The 24,383-nt window shown below is 50.6% G+C and overlaps 1 protein-coding gene across 4 annotated transcripts in view; it reads right to left on the bottom strand.

The window, feature by feature from the left end:
* Positions 1-24,383, bottom strand: part of jmjd1cb (jumonji domain containing 1Cb) — a 96,668-nt gene that overhangs the window by 23,053 nt on the left and 49,232 nt on the right. For 3 of the 4 annotated variants that reach the window (XM_036548817.1, XM_036548809.1, XM_036548833.1), the window contains one exon: positions 8,596-8,709. In XM_036548817.1, the coding sequence (XP_036404710.1) occupies positions 8,596-8,709 (114 nt within the window). Of the gene's footprint in view, positions 1-8,595; positions 8,710-14,196; positions 14,269-24,383 lie in introns of those variants that run through there. The other variant, XM_036548825.1, reaches the window with a different exon arrangement.

Below are 24,383 nucleotides of genomic sequence, written 5' to 3'. Positions count from 1 at the left end.
CCCACACACACACAGGTGTGTGTGACACAACCAACAGGCATAGTCTCCTGCAGCACATTTCAGTGCTTACATTGGTACGATATGTACTGTAAATATACATTGGTATGTCTATTTTAGATTACCTGGCTCAGCGTGAAGAACACTAGGCCTTCACATTTCAGAGGCAGTACTGCAGAATAAGGATCTGCTGCAGAGGTGGAATCAAAAACAATAAAACCAGCCCCAAAAAACAAAGATACGCTCCCCCTCCGCCGTCAGCCGGCGGGTGGAATAATTCGGCAAGCGCCCGATCGCAGGGGGCGCGGCGCGGCGGGTGGGGTTTAGAAGGGGTTTTGGTGGCCGCCGTTCGCTCGCTCCCCTCTCGCCGCGCGGATCGCAGGGTTCACGCAGGGTGAGGGGGAAATCCGCCCACCACTTCCATTAATTGTGCTGCCGCTGATGAGTGGAAAGGCGGTGATGGAGGCGGTGGCGGTGGCGGGGTATTTACACAGGCGCTCAGCTGGGCGCGTGGGGGCCCCCGATAAACAGATGAGCCGCGCCGTGGAAACGGCCCCCGCCGCTCTTCCGCTCTGACAGCGCGGGGGCTTTATCTCGGGGGAAGCGAGGAGGGAGCCCGTCTCCTGCCTCCATTTCGCAGGAAGGCCTAGCGCACCCGTCAAACCTGCTTCCCTGCGACAGCACAGGGGAAGGGGAACAACAACAAACACGCGCACCCCGACACACCGGTGCGGGAGCAGGGCTCATAACCCAAAGGCTGCCGGTTCCATTCCCTGCCACTGGGCAAGGTACTTAGCCCACACTTGCTTCAGTAAATATCCAGCTGTATAAATGGATAACATTGTAAACTGTATGTAAGTTGCTCTGGATAAGACCATCTGCTAAATGACAATGTCGTGTCACGTAAAACAGGAGTGACTGCAGTTTCGCAATTAGGAGCTGCCGACGGATCAACGTCATTAATGGGACGCTACTGAAGGAATGATTATCATTAAGATGACCTGCTTAAGATGATGGCGAGGGAGGGGGGTCAGCCTGTCTTTGAATCGTGGCCCCTCCCTCCCCGCGAGGGCTGCAATTCGTCCCTCGCACGCAGTAAAACGGGAGCGATGGCATGTCAGGCCGCGCTGGGGGGGTGGGGGTGGGGGGGTTGTTAGGGGAGGGTTCCAGCGGGTAAACAGAGAGATCCCCCCTCTCTTTCCTGTCCGCCTTTTGTGTTTTTAAACACTGCTTTGAACGAACTGCATCTCCGCTGCTATTTTGAGGTTTCCGAGGAAGGCATGATTTATTTATTGACCCTCAGGTTGAGCTCTGCGCTTTCTCTCCCGCTACTCCTCCGCGCTGCTCTGAAGCGGCTGTCGCGGGACGGCATCCTGCGTGACAGCCCCGCTTCCCTGAAGCTCCGGGCGCGCCGCATCCCATGCTCTGCTCCTGTCCCCGCACACGGAAACCGCAAACCCCACCCAACCAAACTCCTTTCACATTCAGATTAGACTGAAAACCAAACTGCCCAGCAATAATTTAGGACCCCGGTAAGTGCAATCAGGCTCCTTTTGTGTTGCTGTATATATGAATGAAAAAGATGGAGGAGCAGCCACAGAAAAATACCACAATAAGCATTTTAGAAACGGCGGTAGGCGTCGGCGTCGGCGTACAGCGGGCTTAACTCCGGCCATTTCTCGCCAGTCTCAAAGGCACTGGTTTCACTGCTGTAGCCTGTCTTTACAGAACCTCCCTCTCCCTTCCCCCCACCTCTCTCACACACACACGTGTCTCAGTGAAGGACAGAACAGATGTGCTCTTTTTTCTGCTCTCCCCTCTGCGACGGGCTGCCATCCATCACCTCAGCAGCAGAACGTTACAGGATTTTCCACGCAGCGGCACAGAGCGCAGCGCTGAGAGATGGCCGTTTTAAAAACACCCGCAGATCTAACTCTGACCCAGATAAACAGGGCCTCCCGAGGCGGTGGCGGGGGGACGGAGCTCGGTGTGTCCGCGTTTCAGACGGGCCGATCCCGTCTTCGGGACCTGGAAGTCCCCCCGCGCACCGCCGTAACCCTGGCGCCATCTGCGTTCTCATTAACCGCGGGTCCTAATCAGCTGAGGGGGCACGTTTTCAAGAGCATCCCGCCCGCTGATCCGCGCGCAGAGACCGCGCTGAACGCGCCGCAATATCTTTTTTTTTTTCTGAGAACGTCCGATTTTAAGGAGTCCCCGCTGATTTTCTCATTTCCCACAGCACCAATATCTCCTGACTGTACACCGGGCACCGAGTCTCGGCCCTGTGAAAAACAATCGACTCTGAATGATTACCCAAATGAACCCGTGTGACCTTGGATCATCACAGCACTCAATCTTCAGGGCTCTGGGATCTTTATTACTTACAGCCCTGAATGAAAGGCAATGAGGAGGCATTTACACACAACAGCCAACAGGCAAATGCGCATTTTAGCAATAGTAAAATTCACAGGACAGTCCGCCATGTGACTGAAAGCCTTTTTTTTTTTTTTTTACACAGTGGCAAAGAACAATCAATACGTCTAGCCCTTCTGGAATATCCGTAATAGGACGGCGCACAAAACTCGCTGGCCGCACGGCACTGGCACTTACAGTACGTCAGTGAAATTAACAATGTGTTCATTAAGAATGAATGGGCTACGCCGGGGCCGATTCCTATTACAGCGCGGCTACACATGACTGACTGCTCTTATTAGCAGTCCACGGCCCACCCCCCCCCCCCCCCCCATCCACTGCACAAAAGACTGGGGGGGGGAGCAGACATGATGAACGCAGCGCGAGCTCTCGGCCTTCCAGAGGGCACAGTCGAGGGAGGGAGGACAAAACCCCCCACCCCCCCCCCCACCCCACGTCGCCGTGATTCACGGCCCCGGACCGCGGCGCACGCGTCAAGGTGAGGGGACACATTTCGTCTCGCAGGGGCGAGAGCGGCTGATGCCTTTTCTTTCGGGACACCAATGGCTCCTGGGGCGCTCCGCTTTCCTTTTTCCCCCTCCCTGACTGATAGCCTGCTTCAGCATTTTTCGCTTCTCTCTTCCGTTCCAGGAAAGCGAACATACCAGAATTCCACTGACGGCGAGAGCTTTGGCCTGCTGTACTCCTCGGGTCATAATGGCTGCTTCAGTACTAAACTACGGTACATCCACCGGCAAGAGCTGAATCTCCCATACACTGCGCTCCTTTACAAACAAACACAAAATAAAATCACGTGCAAAAGAGCGTTCTCAAATGGAAATCCTGCAAGTTGTTGGGACGCTTCTGTCGCCAGACAGGATTTTTTAAATTCACACAAATTAAACGCACAAATGCATATCTTTAAAATGAGTTCACACGCTTGGACTGCCAATTGCCAAAACAGCTGCATTCAATGAGTTGTTGAAGAGAGAAAATTTTGATTTTGTCCAGAAAAACAATCCATAAATTCACAGCACAGCTCAGCAAAGCGTTACCATGGCAGTATTAACTGGGGAGAGCTGATTCAACTCTTGCATCAGTGAGCCAAGTGAAAAACCAAATGAAGATCTCATCATCGCATTCCTCTCATTCATTTAAGTGCTTTTGACTTTAAAATGGTAACCTCTGGATCAGGACCATGACTCATGCCACAATAATGAGAAACATGTACAGCTTGTGAATACAGTTTTTGAAGCACAGGTACACATGATACCATAATCAAATGAAATGGCAAATAATATTGACATAAACAGGCTTTTTACAGTTTAATATGGTGCCCTTTGTACTGGAATACTACTTGTGGGTTGGGGGATGAGAGTGTTGCACACGAATATGGCTTGTTGGTGGGGTAATGCAGATACTGACTGTGTATTGTACAAGAATATGGCTTGTTGCTTGGGTAACGTAGTTAAGAATATGTTCTATTGTGATGGAAGTCGCTCTGGATAAGAGTGTCTGCTAAATGAACGTAATATAAAGAACAGGGCTTGCTGCTAGGGAAATGCAGGTGCTGACTGTTTATTATACAGGAATACAGCCTGTTTCTTGGTTAATGCAATGCAGACGCTGATTGTATATTGTACAGGAATACGGCTTGTTGCTGGGGTAACGTAGTGAAGGCACTGACTGTATATCGTACAGGAACACGGCTTGTTGCTGGGGTAACATGATGAAGGCGCAGGCTGTATACCATAGAGGAACACGGCCGGTTGCCGGGGTAATGTAATGCAGGCGGCGAGTACATTTTGTGCAGGAACAGGGCTTGTTGCTGGGGTAATTCAGTGCAGACGCTGGGAGCACGTTGTGCAGGAGCACGGCTGGTTGCTGGGGCAATGTAAAAGACAGATGGTGTAAAGTGCTGTATTATTGTTTTGCCAGGGCAAAGTGATATACAGGTCATTTGTGCGCGTTTTGTACATGAATAGAGCTTTCTACGAGGTTAATGTAAAGTGCTATAGGTTGGACAGGAGTAGCAGAAAGCATATTGAGCATATTTTATTTGGAACAGTGCCTCTTTTGTGTGTGTCAAGAAAAGCTGTTAGATATAAAATGACATTATTTTGATACGAATCGTTTGAGTGGGAGAGTGATTTTTGTAAATGCCTGTGGACTGATATATGGAGAATACATGATTTATCTTGTTAGTAACTTGGTGTGTCTGTATGCTGAAACCATTTTTGTTAGCAATGAAATATTCTACACAGACAGGCTGCTGCTTGCGGATTGTAATACAATATACAAGCAGTCCACATACAGTAATACAACACTGCACTCAGTTAATGATAACACATGGTATACTTATTTGGTGTGATGTATAGGAAAATTACTCATGGTTGGGGTAATATATACCCCACTGCGGTTATACATATGCGTTGCATGTGTTGTGCAGAAATTGAGGTAATGTAACACAGTGTGTGTTAGGTAGGAATACGGGCTTGTTGCTGGGGTAATGTCACACAGGCAGAGTGTGTGTTAGGTAGGAATACGGGCTTGTTGCTGGGGTAATGTCACACAGGCAGAGTGTGTGTTAGGTAGGAATACGGGCTTGTTGCTGGGGTAATGTCACACAGGCAGAGTGTGTGTTAGGTAGGAATACGGGCTTGTTGCTGGGGTAATGTCACACAGGCAGAGTGTGTGTTAGGTAGGAATACGGGCTTGTTGCTGGGGTAATGTCACACAGGCAGAGTGTGTGTTGGGCAGGAATACGGGCTTGTTGCTGGGGTAATGTCACACAGGCAGAGTGTGTGTTAGGTAGGAATACGGGCTTGTTGCTGGGGTAATGTCACACAGGCAGAGTGTGTGTTGGGCAGGAATACGGGCTTGTTGCTGGGGTAATGTCACACAGGCAGAGTGTGTGTTAGGTAGGAATACGGGCTTGTTGCTGGGGTAAGCTAACATAAGCCCAGAGTGTGCGGCTGCTTCACATTCCCACACCGGTCAGCGCCTGGACGGGGGGGGGGGGGGGGGGGGGGGGGGGGGGGGGGGGGGGGAGAGAGAGAGAGAGAGCTTTGTTTGCGCGGCCCTCTCAGGCGGGGCCATAAAGTTCGCTCAGTGCCAGAGGACTGCGGATGAGTGAGGGGGTTTGTGTCGGGGCAGGCGCGGCTCACAGACAGCAGCTGCAGGCCCCCCCGCTCCCCTCCCCCTGCCGGAGCGTGCGCGCCGGAGCCCTCCTCAACATAAATACAGATTATCTGCCGTAAATTGGTAAGGCAGGCAGAAACCAAACAAGCGCACTCACCCATGCGTCCATTAGGAGAACTTGGCAAATGAGCGCCATTAAGGGGGCACACATTTTGCAGAATGCAGCAGGGGGAAAAAAAAATTACACAAAAAAAAAGAAAAACAGATTTGCTCTTAATTCATCACGCAGCACCACTGCAGACAGGCACGACTCTGTCTAACCCCACAGGATCAGTAACTGGAGCAGGGCTTATGTTAACCAGGACAAGGAAGACCGGAAAGTCCACAAAAAAAAAAAAATGCATTCCAAAGCTACTGTCAAAGATGTCAAAAATACTCTATGGCATGTAGGCGTCCCCTTTTCCTGCATCTGGAATAATTATAACCAGGCATCTCAGTGATCTGCGAATAAGAGATCTGGACACGGGAAAAAATGTCAGAGGAACGAAACCCGAGGTGCACATGGTATACAGAGCGCGTAGTGGAATGCTGGGGGTTGTGTTTAAGGAGCCCCGCGGTAGAGGGGTGACACGCCGTTCACCTTCCGTTCCGAAGACGCTGCGCTAACTCTGCTGCTCGACCGCCTTTGTGCTGCAGAGGCCTGAGTCACACAAGGGCAGGGCCGCCCTCACCGCAGCCTCCAAAAGCAAGCATTCAGTTTTTCCCTCAAACCACACACCACCGCCGTCAGCTCCTGCCGACTGGCTTCCTCAACAATAACTTCATTGTACCGTTTATGGCAAACAGACTGTGATAGCTCACTGCCACCATCCCCCCACACATCCCCTACACCCCACCCAATCCACACACAAGCTATAAAAACACGGTGAGTAAAATCACAACCTTCCGTTACCAGGGCACGGTTATGAATACATTAGCTCAAGTTGAACGTGTCTATGCTTTCAATACATATATGACACAGATTTGTTAACACTGTTGCTAACACACATCTCCACCAGCTAGCTTGTACCTTGTCTGGCCAATTATTAAAACTTGGTCATGCTGCACATCTGACATTGTTGACTCCTTATGTGGCTTTTTGCTTGTGTTGTACATGAATGCCAAATGGATAAATGTAAACCTAAATGTAAAAGTGAATGTAAATGTTGTGCCTGATAAACAGGTCTCCGCTATAAGTCTACCACACTCACAAACCCGTCAATAAGTGTGGCTGAAAAGTGGCAGTGACGATTAGCCTAAGTAATAAACATTTTTGGGCGGGCCATCTCCGGGCCATCTGTGCGGGCGACGCTACCGCGCTGCGAACAGGAACCCTCGAAAGTTCCACCAAAACGCAGCGATGTGAAAGAGCAGCATATGCTCTCCCCTCGTCATTAAAAGCCACATACCAGCGCCCGGGCGATCTGCGGCGGCTGCGCGGAGGGAGAGGGGCATGCTGGGACGCTAGCCCCGTCCAGGGAAGAATTCAGCTTTTCCCCCCTTCTTTTTTCCTGGAGGGGAGGGGAGGGGAGGGGAGGAGGCCTGCTACAGTTAAAACCGAGTTTTATGTGCAGCAGGAGGAGAGTTATTACCCTCTTGGAGAATGAGTTTTCCTGTTGGGATCATCCATTCCGTGTTAACTCGACATTTTGATCGCTTTTTCTTTACCCCAGCAGCCCGGACGAGAACAGAGTGTTCCACGTCAACCCCGGAAAGTTTAAAGAAGAAGAAAAAGGAAAAAAAACTGATGCGAAAACATTTTGTGAGACACGCAGCAGAGGACAGAACGCTGTTTATTTCTCTCCCCCCTGATCCAACTCCTGCCTTTCCTCATAAATGATCCGCGGGAGTACTTTTCTGTTCGAGGCCTTACACGACAGAGAGCAAGCAACCCATATCTGGCACATTAAAGACAGATTAGTCAATATCAGATGTGACAATCCATGAATGTAATTACTCCGAGTGCATAACCGCTAAACAAAGGAGAGAAAAGATGCTGTTGCTGCAACAGAGCATGTCACCCATGTCCAAAGGAGAAACTCGCTCGTCCTTTGAACTTTGCAATACATTTACCGGCCGCACAATGCCTGGTGCAGTCCGTTTAATCTTACGGACAGCCGGGCATTATAAACACGGAGCGGGAATGAGGAGGAGATCATTTTAATTCACCGGCAGATGGCTTTTCATTATGTGTTAAGCAATATGGAAACAGGCGCAAGATGCCGAGGTCGAAAGCTTAATGAAAATAAATCTACTGCGAGAGAAGTAAAGCCACACAGAGATCCCCCCACGTCACCCCCCGTGTTAGTTATCAAAAAGCTCTGTCGCTCATTTACTCCGCTTTCATTCTCGGGCGGCTAATGAAGAGGCTTAATATGCAAAACGCACCGCTGGCCTAGTTTTTACTTCTTCCCCCTCGTGCCGCCGAGCGTCTCGCTACCATCCGTTCGAGCGCTGCTGCGCTACGTCTAAACAGAGGTGTTAACGCGGCGACATGCTTAATGGCTTAAATATTCCAGTTCAAAATGCTTTTTTTTTTTTTTTTTTTAGCTGTAATCCTTCTTGTCTCTTACCCACACCCGGACAAACCCAGCCGCTTCAGTTAGCGCAAAGCCTTGTGCCAGAGCCAAAAGAGTCCATACAGGACGCATATAATGATTCAGCAAGACTCACTGATCACCTCAGACTCTCTGACAAACTCCCAGGAGAGCACAGGATGTGACAGCAAAGAATACTCCAAACTCCAGACCTCCGAATTCACGCAGCGGCCCCCGTCACGTGACAAGAGGCCGACGACCCCTCTCTTCTACCCAGAAACCCTATCCCGTGTTTATCTGGCCTCGCGGAGGAAACATTGACCAATTTCCAGCCACGTCGTCATCAATCATTAAAGCAAACGGAGGCTCCGCGGCCTGCCTCTCGGGTTTCTCGGGCCCGGGAACAAACGTAGGGGGCGGGAGACAGATTACATCGGCCCTGCGGAGGGGCCTGCACTCTTCAGCTCACCTGATAGGGCTGATACGCGCCGTCATCGGTCAGGAAATCCAGCTGCCTGTCGGAGAAGAACTCCACCGCCGTAATGGAGCCCAGCACCGTCTTCCCCACCAAAGGCTTGAACGTCTGCAGAAATTAAAACACGTTATGTTAGGGCTAGAACAAGGAAATCATTAAAAAAAAGAGAGGGAGAGAGAGAAAAAAAAGGCTGACAGTTCAAAGGCAGCCACTTCAGCTTTGATGTGCCTCTCTTCCCCGTTCCCCGCAGATGCGGCATCTCTGATGTCACCGTCTATCAGAGCGCCTCGCAGCGCCCGGCCTGGCTGCCATGACAGCCGCGCCGAGGCTGAGCAGGGCATCCTGGCACGGGGGCGGTATGTCACGTGGGCAGTACAGGGAGGGGGGGAAGTTTTCGGGCGTCTGCTTTATTTACTTTGCCCTTCTCCCTTGCAGTCTGACGTCCTTTGAACTCCCAGCACAGAACTGCTGGCTCTCCAGGAATAGCAATTAAATTACCACTTTGAAATGGTGCAAAAAAAAAAAAAAATAAAAAAAGAAAGGGCGGGATGGGCACAGGTGGTTTAATTACATCCACGCGCGATGCGACTACTCCTGAAAATGAGACGCTTTTGGGGAGGGGAGATATGATATACGATCGCTGCTCATCAGGTGGGTGAGGCCAGTGACGTGACTCACTGCAGACAGACCGGTCAAAGAAAGGCATGCATGGACATTCTCCTGGTGCACCATTCATATACTAATAACAATAACAACAACAATAATTACATAAATAAATAGTTAGGTAGATAGCTAGATAGGGAGGTAGGTAGATGCACAGACAGACAGACAGGTAGACTGATAGATAGATGGATGGATAGACAGACAGACAGGGAGATGGATAGATAGATGGATGGACAGACAGACGGACAGGGAGATGGACAGATGGATGGACAGACAGACAGACGGACAGGGAGATGGACAGATAGACAGATGGACAGACAGACAGACAGACAGGGAGATGGACAGATAGCCATGTTTGCACTGCATGTTTACTGCCGTTCTCGGTGACCGCGTTGTGCCTGGGTGTGAGTATTCAGACTCTCTCTGCAGCAATGAAGCAATCGTTGCTTTTCTCTCGCTCCAGGCTTAACCCAGACTGCTGCCGGTGCAGAGATGAGGTATCCGCTCAGATATAATCCCTGTTCCTCAGCTCCATTTTCTATTTATAAAAATACTAGGCCAGCTAGAATTGTCCATGTCTGGCTCGCTCAATGCAAGTTATGTAATGCGGCAGGAACATCTAAAAGGGAATTCGAAAAGTGAAACTCGACCGCAGAGCCTATCAGGAAGCATTTCGGTCAGCAAACATTGTGTGCGACACTCGGAAACCGCGGTCCACGGGTTCAAGGGACAAACGGGAGTGAGCGTGAGGGTTATCTGCACAAACACTGTGTAAGAGATGCGACAGTCTGACGTACGGCGGGCTAAACCCGATACTTTCTCAGCGCTGTTTCTGAATGAGAGACGGAGAGTAGGCCTAACTGCATGGGCACGACAATGCAGGTCAAGATTCGAGGCACCGCTGCTGTTATCAATGGTCATGCTCCATGAAGACTAACATTTACAATGCTCTACCAGGACTCAACACAATGCCTACAGTGGTACAGTGTGAAATTTGGAGAAGAAAAAACTGTTTAAAAAATAAATACCAACACCTGCACAAAAGTCAATGAATTGCAAGAGATGCCTTCTTACATTTGCAGGGCTGGCTAACAGACTGTGAATAGCACTCAGAGGGACGTTGTATGCATTAGAAATTCCTGCATCTGATAGGGATCAGATCACCTGCCGCTCCAAAATAGCACTTGCCCACATAGAGATCTAGGCTTATATTACCCACAATGCTCCTATATTAGCAGGCATGCGTTCCCCCCCCCCCCCCCCCCCAGCCTTTTCGGTATCTCTGTCGACAATAACTCGTCAACAGCTCTGAGCTGAAGCTCAGCTGCAGCTGCTGTCAAACGCTACTGTAACACTACTCTTTTCTAGGGCAGATAAATATAGCAACAAGAGATCAGATCTGCCTCTCTTAAAAGAAAACAGGTGTTTCCCTGTGGTAATGAAAACATTTACACACAACATAAACAGGCAAAAATACGGGTTTCGGAGGGGGTAGTCCAAAACAGTGAAAGCTGCACGACGAGAAAGCGGCAGGAAGCAAACAGGAAGAGAGATTTATGTAATCCCCTTTCCTAAATGAGTTTTAGGGCTCCGACATCGTGCGATATAAAGTTTTACAGCGGCCTTAATTGATAGCTGCCGATCATAATAAAATCGGCGGGATCATCGCTGAGGGGAGAATGGCGGCCGGATTCTTGGATCGAGCCTTTCTTTACAGCACCGTGATTAATAAAAGACCTCTTTATTCGTTCTGAAATTAGAGCACACTGCTGCCAATGAAAGGGGGTGCCGAAAGAAGGTTCCCTCCCTCCCTACACACATTCGAACACACACACACACACACGCACGCACACACGCACACCTTTCTGCATTGCCACAATTGGGTCACATCTGCCACTCGCCAAGGGAGGAAATCAAGTCGGCACCGAGCGCTGGCAGGCAGACAATGCAATAATTGTTGTGTACCTTCAGAGTACACAAGGCATCCGAGGAGGCAGGCAGCACACCAAAAGCACACAAATCACCCCCTTTCATTTGTCCGCATCTGCAAAAAAACAAGAGGGGGCTTTTCTGGGAACACAGATCCAGCCCTCGCTAGACAAAGGGAGCTCCAAAATATTGTCCTTCCCCTTGCAATGCAGAGCCGGGCCATAATTCAACAGTAAATATTTTATAAGGCTGAGTGCAGTGGAATGTGAAGCAGAAATGCCGCTGGAACTCATGCATAGCTAAGTAATCTGGAGGCCCGGGCAGCTCTATCATTCTCTGAAATGTTTCAACAGCCTGAGGGGAAATAGGAGGCAGCTATCTGATGAAGGTCACAGTGGAACACAGCTCTGGTTACTCATACACACACACACTCACACGCGCACGCACACACTCTCACTGACACACACACACACACACACACACACACGCGTGCACGCGCACACAAACACATACACACACAGTCTCCCGCGTAGTGCATGCGGTACAACCGATGAGTTCATCAGGAGAGTGACACGAAGGAACGGCGTTTTTCTTAGGAGCGCTGAATCTGATTGCTTGGTGTTTTGCCCAGAGGTTATTAATATCTGGGTACAATTCTTCCTGCTAGGAGCCCCTCTTGTAAACTGAAATGGCACCACGCTGCACTTTGCAGCTCCTGTAACAAACAGCCCCATTCTTTGAAATCTCCACATTACATTAAATGACCGCTAGGGCTAAACCACTCCATGGCGTAATTGCTTCTGTATTCAGCCTTTTACGAGCTTATTCGTTCTTATTACTCAAACTACACGCTTCCAGGCTATGAAACACAATGTTGAAAGTAGGGGCATGAGGGAAGAAGAAAATTATACCCCTTTTACATATGAACCCAAATCCATTCTGAATCATTACGAGTCGTCCGAGTGCAGATTCGGGGTGGTTTATTAGACACAAGAGACCCTGACCTTTAACAGGGAAACTCATTTCTTTCATTTTGCCTTCACTGGAACGGGTTCCTTTCAGAGCACAAAATGTCGTACTGTGCTCTCCTTCACTGCTACTGTTCAATCGGGGTCTGGATAAAGGGAAGGGGGGGGGGGGCGGGGTGTTCAATAAAACTGTCATATATACCGCGGATTCTGGAGTCCGCAGACGCTCGGAAACTCCTCGCAGGAAGTATTTAACATGGCTGTTACACATTTATTTAGAGTGTCTGCCAGGGCCTGTGGAACATCCCTTTATTGTATTAGTTTAAATTAACCGCTGACCCAAGACTTTCATCCCGTAGCTCTGATGGAGAGAGCGCTCGGTCAACTTGCAAACCAGAGAGCGAGAGCAGCACGCCCACAATGGGCTTTACACAGCAGCCTCATGCCAAGGGACTCTCCCCTTCCCACTCGGCAGCACAAAGCTGCCTCTGTGTGCGAGCCGAGGGGAAATGTCTGCCACAACTGTGACCCGCTTAACGCTGTGCGCCGTGGCACATTCCTGCTCTGCTGAGAAGAAGCAGAGCCCGTGAGATCTCCCCCACCGGCCCGGGCTAGGAGCCTCTCAGAGGCACATCCACGGCCACAGTAACGAGGAGGGGCGTCCCACGAACACGACGTCAGCCGTCAAATGGCGTTTTCCAATATGAACTAAGGTGACCCCAGCGTGAGTGAAGAAAAAAAAGAAAGGGGAGTGGGGGGGGGGGGGGGGGGGGGGGGGCAGTTTTGGCTTTGAGCAACTGATGACAGGCACGGAACAACGGCATGTTCAAAGTGCACTTTGTGCTGGTGTAATTAGAAACAGCCCCGCTGTACGTAACGCTGCACTGGAGGACTGTTAACTAAATGGGTCATAGTGCAGCCCTGCCCACCTCCATTTCAGACTGCCGAGAGTGCGCGTGCACGCGCGTACATACACATGCTTACAAACACACACCCGCAGAAACACACACTCTGTGCACACGCAGACACACACACACACACGTACACGTGTGCACATGCAGACACACACATATGCATGCCCACACGCACGCAAAATACACACACACACACACACACACACACACACACACACACACAGACACACATGCTTCCAGCAGGACACGTCTCCATGGCTCATCAAGATTTCAGACAGCCTTCAATGCCAGAGAGTCCAGACTCCCTCCCTAAAGAGGATCTGGGAGAGGAGCGGTTCTGGACTCTAATCAGCTTAACTGGCCGTAATAAACAAAGGGACCTGTCACAACAGAGCGATTTGAGCTCAATGCCATCTCATAATACATGTTGACAACAGACTCGCCTCACTTCAGCTAAGAACAATGTCACAGGTTAGCTAGAAAGCAGTGAAAATGAAATCAACCTGCGAGGTTTCCCAGCAGCACTGGGAGAAACTAGCTCTACGCATGGCCATGTCTGAACTAAACAAGAACCACTCCCACCAGGGTTAAAAGAAACACTTCGGGAGAATAAACGCTTTCATTTCTGTGACTGTAATTTTTTTGTTACGACCTAGATAAAACTCGTTTTGACACAGATGCTCCCGGACCAAAGTCTTATGCAACAAAAAAAAATTACACCGCAAAGTAGAAGGCCACAGATAAGGACGGAGCAATTGCAAAATTTGCAGTGATATCTGAGACAGACAGTAAGCAAGTAATCCACTGCGCCCGGGACATCAGACAAGAAGCACGTCACTGTAGACACTATAAAACAAATGACAAAACTAGCACAAACCAATCGGGCAAACGATCTTTAATCACGGCTTACTTTGTTTTTTTTTTTGCCACCGCACTCTTCCTAGACGAGTGACGCTTATTCAAATGACGCACCCCTTCAGTGTAAATTATTCACAGTGTGCTTGTAAAGCTTTTGGCCTTAGTCGCTTCACGTCTTGCCAAACAGGAAAAGATTGAGGCAGAAATGTGAACAAACACGTAAACATGTTTTAAAGAGTCTCGTTTTTTTTTTCTTTCTTTACCTCTTCCAATGTCTCGCTGTCCTCGGGAGTGAGAGAGGAGCCAGAAACGGAAGCAGGCTCACATGTCCAGTCCACAAGCCCTTAGCAGGCGATGTGACGAGCAGCCCAGGCAGAGCGGAGCATTTCTCTTTTTTCCCCCGGAGGCGCGGTCGCACGGGTCGTCAGAACGAGAGCCGGGCTCCGAGAGGCGAACGTCCCGGCCCCGCCGCCGGCCGCGCGTCGGACATTTTAGGCGCCCACCACCGGGACGAGGGGAAAAAGGGGGACTGACGCAGAGCTCGAGGAACGAGGGCGAGGAAATGCAGCACGGAGCGGCTGGCGCTCCTCTCTCCCCCCCCCCCCCCCCCTCCCTCTCCCTCACACTCTCTCTCTCTCTCCCTCACTCTCTCTCTCTCTCTCTCTCTCTCTCCCTCTCTCTCCCTCTCTCTCTCTCTCCCTCCCTCTCTCGCGCACGCCGCGTCTCAGCCCCCTGTGCAGAGAGCGGGTTATTACTCCCTCTTTGTCATCGGCGGCGCGGCGCTAACGACTGAGAAATCCTGCAACCGGAGCTCTCCGGCCTGCCTAGATCTGGGTCACGATCATTCCTCCAGAGGCTAGTTACACAACCGATCAGTTATTCCAAACAGAGCACTGCAGCCACTGGGCAGCTCAAACAGACCCAGAAGAGAGAGCCCTTTTTTTCCCCAGGAACAGAGTTTTTTTTTCCTTCCTCTCACTGTTGTTGCCGTTGCCTCTCTCTTTTTTTCCCCACAGCTTTCCTTCTTTCTTTCTTTCTTTTTTTTTTTAAAAAAAAGGCGAGCTGCAGTTCCGTCAGTCCCAGCAGACGCCCGAACAAGAGTGGAGCTCGGAGCTGGAGGCGTGCTCGGGGCAGGAAAAGGGCGGTGCTGTTTAAAGTGTAACTAATCCCCCCATCACAGGTGGCAGTGGAGTCACTTCCAGCATGAGTCACACTGCTGATTAGTCATTTGGCAGAGCCGAAAAACAGGGCTGGGTTATAAATTCGAGAGCAGACAAAGAGCGGGGCCGGGTGGCCGGGACGTTGTTTGAACTCTGCAGCCCTGACAACTTTCTCGAACAGTCGCACACTTAATGGCTCTGGGTTTTTTTTTTTCCTGAACCGCAGTGAAATCTGAGCTGTGGTATAACTGATAAAGGTGCACTTAACACAGGTCACATTCAGTGGGGGAAGGAAGAGAGGAAGGAATCACGTTTGTCTAATCAGAGAGAAAATTCGGTGTGGGATCAACAGTGAAATTTACTTTCTTTAGCTGTGTTTTCCCCAGAACCCCCCCCCGCCCCCCCCAGCGCTACCCTGCAATACCCCCTAACTTGTGCTGTGGCAGCCTGACCACTAGAAGTGTGGGAACAGCGATGCCGATGTGAATCTGTTGGTCGGCTCGGGATTCCCCACACCCACTCTGTCATAGCCCAGTTAAGCCTTAAGCGGCCGGGTCTCTGTATAACATTTCTCCAGACCTGAGCAGGGGTGTGAAATTTCAGTCTGAACCTTACCGCCCCCAACCCGCAAACCCATCACAACACACCCCACCCGGCCTCCACCCCCATCAACACACACACACACACACAAAGAGGGATTGAGAACTACTGCGGATTATCCAGAGCCAACAGACGCCTACTGAGCTGGAACAGGTACTGGCAGGAAATGATTGTGGAAGAGCTCTATCCCCCATCGCACAGACACTGTAATAAAAGCCTGCTGGAGCCGAGACAGGCTATGCGGCACTCAATTCTTGGCACTCTGGCTGTCATGCACAAGAGCCGGGACTCTGCTCCGCTCCGCCATGATCAAAGCACACTTTCACACGCAGGAACACGGAATCATCCGCCCCCCCCCCCCCCCCCCCCCCCCCCCCCCCCTTCCCGTGCATCACATCACAAACACATTTCATTACAGGCGCTGGTCTTCATCAAAACAGTGTCATTTTTTTCCCCTCGTCTTAAGTCCTTTATAAATAAATAAGAGGTATTCTTTTCATTATGGTAATTCAACATCTTTGTCTTTTCTCTGAGATCAAAAGAGGCTGAAAAATGCCTTTTTTAGGACTTTTTTTTTGAAAAGGAAATTGAGTGTTTCTGCAGTTGTTTAGGCAGAGTTTCCCAGCAGAACGCGCACTCCAGCACGCCGTGCACCGTAGCTGGGGTCAGCGCCCCCCAGGGCCCGCCGAGCTCGGCCGCTAAATCTTCCGCCTGTCACTTAGGCAAATGCGAACATTCCAGTTCCTCCGCCTCTGTGGTACTACAGGAGTGGGGAGGGGGGGGTAGGGAAAAAAAAGAGGAGGCAAACGCACGCAGCAGAAGAGCAGCATCACAGGTGCGACGGGACAGGCCTGCTCGGCTGAGTTCGTCCGAGGTATTTTAAGAATGGCCTTTTTCATTTCCTTTTCTTTTTGGCTGCCAGGCGAGAAGCCTTGTGTGTCACTTTTACTCACTCTGAAGGGTACTGTACATTTCCTTCTACTGGGAACATTCCATTGGTACAGGGAATACGAAAAAACAACACGGCAAAGGAGACAAACAACTGTCTCGTATTTTGAAGAGGGCGGCTGAAAAGCCAGCCGCAGCGAGAGCGGACGTTCCTTCTTGCGCGCGTCGTGAGAGGCCATTTGAAAAGCCTTTGACCAGTGCAGGGTGAACAGAAGGAGGCTGGTCTATGCATTGACTGGCAGCACAAATGTAGTCACAGCACAGCACATGACTGACTTCAGACTACACGATAAGACAGCAGGGGTGCGGGTTTCTGTCGTGGGACAGAATCTGACTCTCAACTCAATTTAAGATTATTTATAATCAATAACGCAATGTAATCTTTAACCCGGTGGGAGAGGGAAAAAAAAAACCAGGCTCCTGTGGATTACACTGAAGTGACAGAGGTGAAGGGCCCTGGAATACCTCCCCTTTTGCTGCAGGGGCCTTGAATCCCTTTAATCTGTCTGACAGCTGCTTAGTAGACTGCACGGTGAACCTGTCCTGAGATGTCACTGGGCAAATCGCTGCGCTCGCGGTCACCGTGTAATTGGCTGAAGCGTCCTTGCATGTTTAGTGCGCCCTTCTGCTCGGATGGGCCGCCATTTCTTTTGAACCAAATGACCCGATCACGGTTTTTTTAGACGGGGATATGACAGGCGATGTAAACGCATAAATAAAAGCACTAATATGGGATTGCGCACAGGCTACATGATGTTGAAAGGGGTGACTTCTGCCTCCTTGTGCGTTAAAGGAAAAGCTATAACGGTTCATTAGGGCAGGCGCCTCCCCGCGCCAGGCAGAGCCCGCGTGTCCCGGCGCAGCCCGCGGCACGTCCTCGGCTGCCGATCAAGGAATTCCCTGTCAGGGTCCGCCTGTAATACCCTGGCCTCCATCTGTCACTCCCCCCTCAGATTAAAGACCCCGCCACCGTGCGCGCCTCGTATCCGCATCAAACCGCGCGGAACTGGAGCAGCTGATAACGCCAGCTCCCCCCCTCGGCCCCCCAACGGCGGCCGCTGACAAAACCGCGCCAGACGCGCACGACATGAAATGGCGGACGCAGACGCACGGCGTGCGCACGCAGACGGGCACGCACACGCATGCTCCCGATCGCGCCGGCGCTGGGACGGACGGACCGACAGGCACACGCGAGGACGGGGCGCGCTCTAAAACCAAAGCCCCCTGCTCCAGAGAGGCGCCTCCCTGGCTCGCAGGCATCCTGCAGTACGGCCACGGGAGGCCGGAGATGATTCTCGCTCGTCGCCATCTGCGCGGCAGCGAGCTGCGCTCGGGATGTTTACTGCCCTAATTTCCGCCGCCGTTGCGCTCCCGTTTGAGGCGCTTTCCGCACGCGGGTCTATGAAAAGGCTTCGATCTGACGGCCGGGCCGCTTGGGAGCGCGCTCGTTTGGCCCGGGCCGCGTTCACCTGACAACCTGAGAAAAATCGGCAGCCCGCGAGGAAGCCGAGCTGGGCTGCCTTTTGTTTCCGCAGGGTGCTGGCCCTGTGTGGGATCAGACATGACGCTACAGCAGCTCGCGAACCGGCCGTGATGTAAAAGTGCCTTTCTGGCAAGCCACGGCCGGCTGGATATTACACTTTGGTAACACCAGGAAAACAGACTTGCAGTCTGTGATTTGTTTCTTTTTTCCTTCAAGCCCCTCAACATAACGTCACAATATCATGGGGGGGGTGGGGGGGCAAGGAGAGAAAAAAGATTTGATGGAAACAAAGCAGCAGGTCTGTGCTTTCTGGCTTCCATTCCCAGGGCCAGAACTGGCATGTGATTCTCCTGTAACATCAGCAGCGTATTCCAATAAAATTACCGTTTGCACTCTATAGCCGAAAATGCCTGCTCAAGGTATTTTAAATCAAAGGGCACAATGCTGTTGTTGTAGTGCCTGTTATATAAGCAGAATTGCTTGAATTCCTCTAGGACTGCTTTTGTCTCTTTGTGAAGCCTTCACAGCTCAGTTGTTATTTTAAGAATGACAGGTGCAGCGGCTGGGAGTTAACAAAGTCACTGAGCATGTAGTGTGAGCAAAATCCGGCTTCAGTGGAGTCATGTGACTCTTCAGGAAGTTGCTGAGAAGATGTGTGCGCAAATAGCTACCAATCAAGACACTAATAATTATAAATTACACAGACCTTTCTATAAGGGGATACAGGATCATTTTCATACAGTAAAAAAAGAAAAACCAGTGACTTCATTTATAGCAGATTATAAATAATCTAGAGTACAAAGTGACCCATTTTAATACACTACAATAAATGCATTAATTAAATGCCAATATCTACCAGTCAGTTCTTCTGACGCAGAGGACAGCTTGAGTAATACAGCATTTGAAATGATTTCATCGGATATTTAGTTCCCTTGCTAAGATGGGGCTTGCTCTCTCACACACACACACGCGCGCCCGTGGAGGCCAACCTTTCCCAACAGCAGCAGCACAGAGGGCACACAGCCTCGGAGAGCACAGAAATGTTGAATAGGTGGGCCTAATTTAGGGAAAAGACCGCGGGTCTCTCTAGATGTCCCCGAGCATCCTCGAGAACACAGAGGAAGTCACTTGAGCCCACACAGTAGCTCCTTTGTTTCCACTTCAGCGGGCCTGCTCCGGGCACTCAGGGATTGGACAGTTAAGAAAGAAGGTTGTGGTCGCCTGCCTCATGATGTCAATTTGCGTCTTTCTCCTACATCCAAGAAAAATTGCCTTGTTGCTAAGAGACACAGTATTCATTCCGGTCTTGTTCAAATTATTTGCTCTAGTGCATACCCGACCAGACCTCAGTTGCATGCATGCTGAGAAAAATCAGGAAAGAACAAGAAAACTCATCTGAAATTTGCCCATGAGCTGGTCTGGGTGAAGACGTTCTCCACCAAAGCAAGGCTACAATTTTCCAACACTCTAGTTCTAACATGGCTACCAAACCAAAGGTCTCCTGCCACAGTCTGCTTATGAGAGTCACGATTCTTGCATAGCGAGTCTACACGTGAATCACATAAATCAGCCGACTTCATGGCAGGTCAACGGGTTGGCCCTGGTCCACGAGAACTGACCAATCTCTGCCCTCTCAGGGTAGATATCAGCATGTAACAGAAGTGCACCCAAACCAGCGCAGGTCACATGACTACAGCAGCAGCAGTGTGGAAATCACCACTGACTATGATAGATTGGAATTTTTTTTTCCTTTGAAAAACTCCCACTGAAAATCCTCCACTGGAGAGGAAGGCCTGTAACGTCATGTCACCAGCAATGTGGTGAGGCAGCACAGCCAGGTCGTTTCTGTACACTTCACCTCAAAGGACACTTCCACGTTTTCATCCATACTGCCCCACAACGTCCGAGCCATTCTGGGTGAAGACGACGTGGTGAGACTAGCACTGACAGCACAGGCCTCTCTGCGCAGGAGAATTTGAGGAAGAGCCAAAAATGAGAGAGACTGTCATTAAACGGGACACCTGCTAAAACACAGCAATTGATGCCTTCCACACAAAACGCTGAGTGCATTCATCAGAAGCTGTCAAGACTGTCCTTTGAGGGATGAGGAAGAGGGGTCCTTGTTTTGGTTCTCAAATATTAATGCTGTCATGGACTCCATTTATTATGAACAGCCTTCATTTCACAATTGCATCCATGAAGAGGAGTGATTCAATCAATCTAATTTAAAGTAATGCTCACGATGAAAGGACACAGACGTGCTACCCCATATCCACTCCACGCGTCTGAGGCAGGCAGCATTTTAAAAGCCCTCCAACGGACAGATGAGATTTTCTGAGGAAGAATAAAAACAATGAAGCTATCTTTTCTGCATTTTCCTGTGCTCTTCCTTTCCACCGCGCCTTCAGACCTCGAGCAGAAATCCCTGCTGAAGAAATTCCGAAATTCCCAACAGTGCCTTTCCACTGGAAAGAAAACAAAAAAACAAAACAACTCCGCTCGGAGTTGGGCTCGTTTATTACATTTTAATAGCCGACAGGCCAGTTTTTCTACCTTTGGCAGATAAATTGGCAAAACTGTTAACGCTAAAGTGGCTGATGTCAGAATAAGCCGTGGCCGCGAGTGTTTGGCGTGACACTGATGACAACTATCGGACCGGCCCCGCTCTTTCAGAGATGACAGGGGGGCTTTGTGTGGAAGCGAGAGAGCGTTTCACATCGTGCTCCTTTTTATCCCGCACTCGCGGCTGACGTGAGCACAGGCTGTTCAGGCCAGGTCTGTGTAGTCATTACCGCGGCTCCCGTTGTCCAAGCAACGCCATTTAAAAAAAAAAAAGAAAGAACAAACATGAAAGCTATGCTGACCAAAATGAAGTTTCAAGGGAAAAAAAAAAAACGAGAAGGACATCTATAAATAACCCGTGGCTACTACACCACATACATTCTGAGACCAGAGTGTTCTCTGCCTGCAGAAACAGCACTAAAAAGCACTGGAGCTAAAGACTTAATGGTTTTCATTTTAGTCAAACGACTCATCATACACATCATCCCCACACTGCTGTACGTATGTCGTTACTTAAGGAAATATCTCCAAGGTTATTGGCAGAAATTCTCACCAAATATTTATGCCACTGAACACTTTGCCTTGCTATGAGGCACGATTCCATTAACACTCACCAAAAAAAAAAAAAAAATGGGGGTGGGGGGGGGTGGTGGGGGGAGTCTACCTTGACAGAACAAAGTGCGTTTTTCACACTCCGGAGTGAACAGAACACACTGTACGCACTGGAGAGCAGCCAGTGAGGGTCAAGGCCCACAGTAAGAATGTGACACAAGGCATGCCTGCTCACTGACCCTCGCATTATCAGACCCTCAGACCTGAAAGAATGCTAAAAGCCCCAGCAGCAGCTCCTAACACGAAACGCAGAGGAGAGACGATGACAGAGACAATTTAATGCTTAAGGGAAACATCGATGTTCAGACTGTTTTTTTGTTGTTCTATGCAAAACACTTTCCATTCAAACTATCTGCAAAAAGGTGACTTTGTGAAAGAGCGTTTGGTCTTGCCAATTGGAGCGGGATTCATCATACGTACAGTAAATTCTGTATTTTCTGAACTAAGCCCCTTGAAAAATCTAGCCTGGGATTTTTTTCTCTCTCTCTCTCTCTCTCTCTTTTGGAAAACTGCTTCCAACATAAAAGCTTTAAAATTAGGACAGAGGAGCCTGCCAAATAACGTCTTTCTGAAACATCAGGCAAACGGCCAAAAAGAAATCCGTATAGCAAGAGGAAGGGCGACCATCCATTAGTTTTAATGCAAGCTCTGCACTCTGCCGCAGACTGGCTGGGAGTCACATGGCCAGCTGGATTAATTCATCTCGGCTTTTAAAGATGCAGCGAGCTCGCCCCGCCCGTAGCGGCGCCCCCCCTCATCAGGTGAACGGTCTGCTCAAACGGATGTGAACTCGACCTTGCGGAGGTCGTGTCGCGTATAGATCTAACGCACGGCACCGCATTCTGTCTTATCTGGCGAGGCTGAACGTGGCGGGCAGACGTCAACGCCGTCTACAACCCAACGGACTGAAATTAAAGGGGGCCGCTGTGTGCTTCGTCGGCGCACATACTCTCCATGACGCTGAGTCAACATACATGGTGTTCGCACAGACGCAGGTCAGCGCGAATTAACTGTAGCTAAAGTGTACCCCTCCTCACAAAAGCTCGACGTCTTTGCACAGGTTTCTCCACTGCTGCCCTCGAGAACCCCCCCCCCCCCCCCCCCTCCCCGCACGTCTGTATATGTTCCTCCAGACCGGCACGTTCCAGGTGAGCTCTGGTTTCTACTGCACCCCCACCCCCCCCCCATCAGGTTCGCCCTGCTGCATGTGGGACACAAGGCAAGCAAAGTCCACATTTGCTATCAGCGACCAGGAAGTGGTGATGTAACCCGATCAATTACATTTTCTACCTAGCGGTTGCGTAACGGGAGGCCCGCAACACTTCAATCCGAAGTGCAAGGGTTTGATTCAGTGCCACCAATGACTGTACGAGGTATAATACAAACACAGGGAGCTTATAATAAGCATGTGGCGCTGGCAACGCTTCCACTTCAAAGTAAGACATTAAAATAGATCACTGCGGTACACGAGATGAGTAATGCACAGCCAAACATACATGCCGTGTTTCACTCCAAAAGGAAAATAAATAAAAAACATCTTTTGTCATTAAGCTTGAAAACGGCGCATGCCGTGATTGGAACGCGAGCGCAAATTTTCAGTCTCATAATCAGACTGTATTTTTAAAAGCACGGCTGCGAACGTTTGATACCCATCAATAAATGTCATCAAGCTCAGTTCACTTGGCCTGATATTAATGGGAGCCGGTGCTTTCTTCCGTGTCGTCAGAAGGAAGCACAGAGGGATTGTGGGACAAAGGGCCACGCGTCTGTGTGCTTTAAACACAAGACATGGCGTTAGGCTGTCAGCAGGCCCACGAAGGCAGCGTGTATTTTTCGGCATTAATTTGTCTGATGCCAGCTGTGTTTCGGTGGCCTGTAATCCTGCCCGGCCTCGCTCCCCCTGTGCCACGGGTACATTGGACGGCTTTGATAACTGCTTCTTTAATAACAAGTCAGCCCCAGACAAAGGAGCCCAGCGGAGATGTGCTAGCACGGCCAGGCAGCCCGGTGCTGGATCATCATTGGAGAAAGTCACTGAAGTGACTCCAAAGCACCCCCCCCCCCCCACCCCCCACACACACCCCCACCACCCCCCCTCCCCACGGTAACCTTCACAGAGGCTGTCTGAACAAAGCGGCTGCGCCTCGGAATAATGTAATAGCTGCTGACTGAGGCAGAAGCCGCAGACGCGCGGTCCTCCCCGCCGTGTCACACCCTTTGCTGCACCCGCCAGTCCCTGTCCGCCGATGTGACCGGGGCTTTACGAGTCGCCACCCCCCCCGGGGCTAAACCCTCATAAAAAGAGGAACCAACGGAGAAACGAGAAAACACGTAAACTTGGCGGAACACAGCGGCTTGATTCCGGGGCTCTCAAGGACAGGGACAGAGAAGGGGGGGGGGGGGGGGGGGGGGGTGTTTAAAAAAAGGGTGGAAAAAAAAAAGAAAGGAACACGCAAGGCCCGGACTGATCTGTGTGATGTCACCTGTCATGTGGCGCGATCGGTGACAGCGCCAGATACAGCTGCGGCTCGTTGTGTGTGTGGGGGGGGTACTCGGGGGGGGGGGGGGGGGGGCACTGTGGCGTGGTGGCGAGGGACTGGCTGGGCACCGACAGCGCAGTTTCATGACTCACTCTGCCTCTCTCTGCAGTGCGGGGGCGGTGTGGGTTTGGCAGCGGTTCAGAAAAAAAGGCAGCGATCATCTGTGGCCCAGCATGGGAGCCCAAGTCTCTGGAAGAATCTGGACATGTGGTGCGCGAGTTTATGGACGGGGCTCCGCTCCCACAGGCCGCGGCTCCAGACTGCGCCCGTGCTGGCCGGGCTCTCTGCTCGCAAATACCTCTCGGCCCGAGACTCTGTGGCACAAACGGCGAGGGAGACGAGAGGGAAGAGACGTCCCCCTGGCTCCTCACAGGGTTCTTTAGCTGAGCACCTGTGTCTCTGAAAACAAACCTTTCGCAGATTTAAATCACACACCAACTTCCTTCGACCACACTACACGTCAGAAGATACTCTGTTCTCTGGAAAATAAAAGGTATTAGTTTGACTGAGGAGGGTTTTTCTGTCCTGTAGTTCCTGCCAAGTCT

This window comes from Megalops cyprinoides, chromosome 1 (genome assembly GCF_013368585.1).
Source record: "Megalops cyprinoides isolate fMegCyp1 chromosome 1, fMegCyp1.pri, whole genome shotgun sequence".
Classification (NCBI taxonomy): Eukaryota; Metazoa; Chordata; class Actinopteri; order Elopiformes; family Megalopidae; genus Megalops; species Megalops cyprinoides.
Note: the sequence above shows the minus strand (reverse complement) of the source record. Positions and strands in the feature narration are given on the sequence as shown.